The sequence below is a fragment of the Nycticebus coucang genome, chromosome 10 (genome assembly GCF_027406575.1).
Source record: "Nycticebus coucang isolate mNycCou1 chromosome 10, mNycCou1.pri, whole genome shotgun sequence".
Taxonomy (NCBI): Eukaryota; Metazoa; Chordata; class Mammalia; order Primates; family Lorisidae; genus Nycticebus; species Nycticebus coucang.
This window is the reverse complement of record NC_069789.1, coordinates 1079711-1084276: the sequence shown is the minus strand read 5'-3', so window position 1 is coordinate 1084276 and position 4566 is coordinate 1079711. Positions and strand designations below refer to the sequence as shown.

General features: G+C 40.5%; 1 protein-coding gene across 1 annotated transcript; it reads left to right on the top strand.

Moving 5' to 3' along the window:
• Nucleotides 1-1439: 1439 nt before the first annotated feature.
• On the top strand, nt 1440-2048 carry LOC128597195 (NADH dehydrogenase [ubiquinone] 1 alpha subcomplex subunit 8-like; the record flags this gene model as incomplete). The annotated part of the gene is made up of 1 exon (XM_053607377.1): nt 1440-2048. A coding segment is annotated over one exon (447 nt), but the record flags the coding sequence as incomplete, so codon positions are not given.
• Nucleotides 2049-4566: the final 2518 nt, after the last annotated feature.

The following is a 4566-nucleotide window of genomic DNA, read 5'->3' as shown; positions in this document are numbered from 1 at the left end:
TGCTTGCATTTTAAGACAATTTTCAAATGGTGGGAACTCTGTTAAGCAACTGTTAGATAAATGCAAGGTTATCACTTTCTAGAACACAAGTCATCACTCTACTATTTTTTTTAATCTGTTTATAAGCATGTTCTTTCACAGGTTAAAACAAACAACAACAAAAAGAGAAACTATAGTACCTTTAGAGTTATTAAAATCTCTAAATAACCCTCTCTTAGACCAACATCCAGTCTATCCAGCACTAGAGGCTAAAATAAGATACCAAGAGCTTAGGAGTACACTTAGAGAATGCGTGACTTGGTTCTGGCCAGCAGAACATGGCAGAGGTGATAGGCTAGGGACTCCCGTGGTTTCATTGCACTTTATAAGACTCCATCTTTGTGGACTTGGGGGATGATTTTTCTGCTGACTTTGGAAAATTAAGGTACCACAATGTGTAAAAGCCAGAGGGTCATTTGGTAAGAGCTAACTCACACATGACAGTCATCAAGAAAACGAGAGCCTCAGCCCTGCAGCTCAAAGAAGCTGAATTTTGCCAATAGCCACAGGAACTTGGAAGAAGGACCTGAAATTTAGAAAGAAATGGAGCAGACCCAATACTTTGATTGATGGCAGCCCCCTGAGGTCCTGAATAAAAGACTCGACTAAGCTGCACCTGGAATCCAGCCCAAGATAAATATTGTCTTATTGTAAGGCAATAAATGCATGTTGTTTTAAACTACCGTGCTATGAGCTCTACAGACCACACCCTCAGACCGCAGGCGCCCTCTGCACACAGCACACACCTGACCTTCACCCCCAGCTCAGTCTCCTTCCTTTTTACCACGGGGGCTCAGGTCAGGCAATGGTGAGAACGGGGGAGAAACTGAAGGGAAGTTCAGTTGGCAATGTATTGAACCTGGAGCTGATCTGACATCGAAGCTCTGCGTGCCACAAAACTCATATTTAAGAGGGTGGCTTTCCCTTGGGGTCCCAAGTAATGCCCTTCCTGGTTTACACGTAGAGTCTTTGGTGACAAAGCTGCATGTAAGTCTGATCCAGGTGAGAAACTCAGGTCAAGATGTTTCTCAAAGAACTCTAAGCTTTTTAACAAGTCCAGACATTGGATTATTCATTCCATTTTTCTTGCAGTTTTTTTTTTTCCACCTTCAGTATATGAGGACAGCGCCTCCCTCTTTTGAGACACAGGGGCTGCCCTATTCATTCCATTTTTAATGCCTGAATTATTATGAAAAATGAAACTGTGTTTTGAATTAGGTAATCAAGACATTATAATCTAGCCTTCAGTTTAAGTTCTCACGGATTATTATCACTGATATTCCTCACACTTCTTTTTATTTTTTTATTTATTTTTTTATTAAATCATAACTGTATATATTGATATGCTCATGGGGCATCATACACTCGCTTCATAGACCATTTGACACATTTTCATCACAATAGAGGACGTGAGAGTCAGTTCTGCTGTGCTTAAAGCTGCAGCCCACCACTATGGAGCTGAGTGTGATAAGGCCAATAAGGAGTTCATGCTCTGCCGCTGGGAAGACAAGGATCCCAGGCGGTGTTTAGAGGAGGACAAGCTGGTCAACAAGCCTGCTTTGGACTTCTTCAGGCAGATTAAGCATCCCTGTGCAGAACCTTTTACCGACCATTGGACCTGCGTTGGTTATTCTGGAGAGCAGTTACTTCACCACTGTCACAAACAGCAGGCAAAATCTGACGAGTGTGTGCTGGACAAACTAGGCTGGGGGCGGCCTGACCTGGGAGAACTGTCAAAGGTCACCAAAGTGAAAACAGACCGACCTATAGCAGAGAATCCCTATCCCTCAAGACCAAGACCGGAGCCCAACCCTGAGATTGAGGGAGATTTGAAACCTGCCAAATAGAGCAGCCGCTTTTATTTCTGGACCATGTGAAGATGGGTCTGTGGCCCACCCTCAGTCACGCGCCCAGATGACAACTGATGAAAACGCCCAGCAGTTTGCATGGGCTGAGAGTGTGTTCTTTCCGGGATTACAAACATTAACAAAAAAGTTAATTTATGTGACTTGGCAAAAAAAAAAAAAAAAAAAAAATGAGAAAGAAAAAAAAAAACCTTAGTGTACAGTACATGTAAGTCACACACGTATTTTTGATGTGAAGATAGGAAAATGTTGTACGTATTTGTCCTAGGTTGGAGTCAATAATACGTATTGTATTTTTATCGACTGCATTATAACCCATTGCAAGTATTTACAGAAACACACACACAAAAATTTAATTTTATTCATATTTAGCTTTTGTTACTTTTCCTCCTGAATTCTATAGTGCTAGAAATAGAATTAATTAATATTTTTTAATTTAAAATTAATGTACATTCCCAAAATTCAAATAATACACAAGAATATAAAATAGAGACACTTATTTAAGAAGAAATAATATGAGTCAGCTATTTCATATACTCTTAGTTAAATGTTGTTTGAGAAATTGTTAGATTTTCATTCCCTTCATTTAAAAGACAATTCTTGGCCAGGGGTGGTGGCTCATGCCTGTAACCCTCACACTCCAGGAGGCCGAGGAAAGTGGATCCCTTGAGCTCAGGAGTTCAAGACTAGCTTGAGCAAGGGTGAGACCCCACCTCTACTATAAATAGAAAAACAGAAGTCACAGAGATTCCTGTAGTCCCAGCTACTCAAGAGACTGAGGCAAGTGGATTGCGTTAGCTAAGGAGTTTGAGGCAAGTGGATCACATTAGTCCAGGAGTTTAAGGTTGCTGTGAGCTATGACACCATGGTACCTGCCCAAGGTGATGGAGTGAGACCCTGGATCCATGAACAACTTCAATTTACCCCTTCCTCTCAATAGTTATTATTTTTCCTATCTCATTATAAGATGTCATCTAAGAAACTTTTGATAATAACTTTATACCAACTGTTGGCAATATCTGAATAGCAATTTTGGCCTCAACTTGTCTTTGTTGTGATTTTAAGGAAGAAATATGACTCTGGCTGCAGACACAACTGGTTGTCTATTAGGAGTAATTCCACTATTCAAATTTGAACATGGAAGTGTGATATATTAATTGTCTTGCATTTCTAGAATGTGCTTATCTGTCCTTCCGGCATATTTCTGGGAATATGATGAAAAGCCTACAATGCTTCTCAGTTTATCTAGGATGAGAATTATAATTCTACCACCACTGGCTGAATACTCCACAAGGACACATTTTTCCTTCCATACATAAATATATATGTGTGTGTGTAACGCATACATGAATATGTATACATGGTTTACCAATATCAGAAAGAAACCTAATCTCCAGACCCACCCCAAAATTTCAGTTATAATTAGTTACCGAAATCAGTAATCACAAAATAACTTTAGTAGGTCTATGCAATAAGAGCAGAAACCCGTCTCATGGTAGTGCCCGTCGAGAACCCTAACTGGGCACTATAGCTGAATGTGGAATGTGGAATGATGATGGCTTTGCAATGTGTCAACCTCGCTTCTAGTAATTTCTGTGAAATTAGCATTTCTCAGAATTTCTTTTGTTGCATGTTTCCATTCACATAAAGAGCAAAGGAAATTCTTGGAAGTTCTGAAAGGCAGCAGATAAGCAAATGTCCCTTCATAGCTCAGGCACCTGCTGACTCACTTCTGTGCTGTGAAGCAGCAACAGGGCCTGTAATTGCTCTGCTCAGTTTCTCTGACCAGACGTAGATGTTTGACTTTGTGACAGAGGCCCCAGTTTCTGTAGTTATCCCTGTCACCCCAAACAGAGGCAACGGGAAACCACTTAGATTTCAGTATGTCCATCTCCCCCTTACAAGTGCTAGCCTGTTTGCAACCTTCCCTCCAGACTGACTGCTCCGTGGATTTCCTGTTCCAGCACAGATATGGAGACAGCAGCCTTACAGAGACAGTTTTCCTAACTGAGTGAGCCAATTCCTGTAACACACACACTCCCCCAAGCACAGAGATTACCACTTCCACTTCCCTGGGTGAACCTGACTGATAAGGGGAATTAAAGACAATAGCCACAGGTAACCAACCCTTTCAGAAGTTCTTTTTCTTTTCCTAATGAAAAGGAGTAGAAGTGAAATGATATCTAAAGATAAAATTAAGTCAATGGATGATATTATAAATAAGATGTTCTTGATTCTATTTCTCTGTTTCCAGAATAGAAGGAAAGTTGGTAATATGAGAAAGGAAGAAATTAATTTCCGAAGCAAAGTTTTGCTGAGTTGAAAAGAGATGAGACCCACAGAATAAGGGAGAAGGTCAGCCTTCCATGGGTACATGACAAATGTTCAGTACTGAGTTATCTGTGGAAAAAGAGGAAAGGCAGAGAGCACATGCACAGATTCAGATGAGTTAACAGATGTCGTAACGGGAAGGTAACGGGGTTTGAGTCTGATCATTTTTTTTCTTAATAAAATATGAGGCAAGGTTATCATTTGAGAGTAAGGAAAAGAGAGATGGTGAGTATTTTGAGGAGAGAGCAAGAGGCATGAAAAAAATCTTTTGGAAAAGAGAAAAAGCAAGTGTAATGAGAAGTGATGCAGCTTTGCTAACCGGATCAAGGGT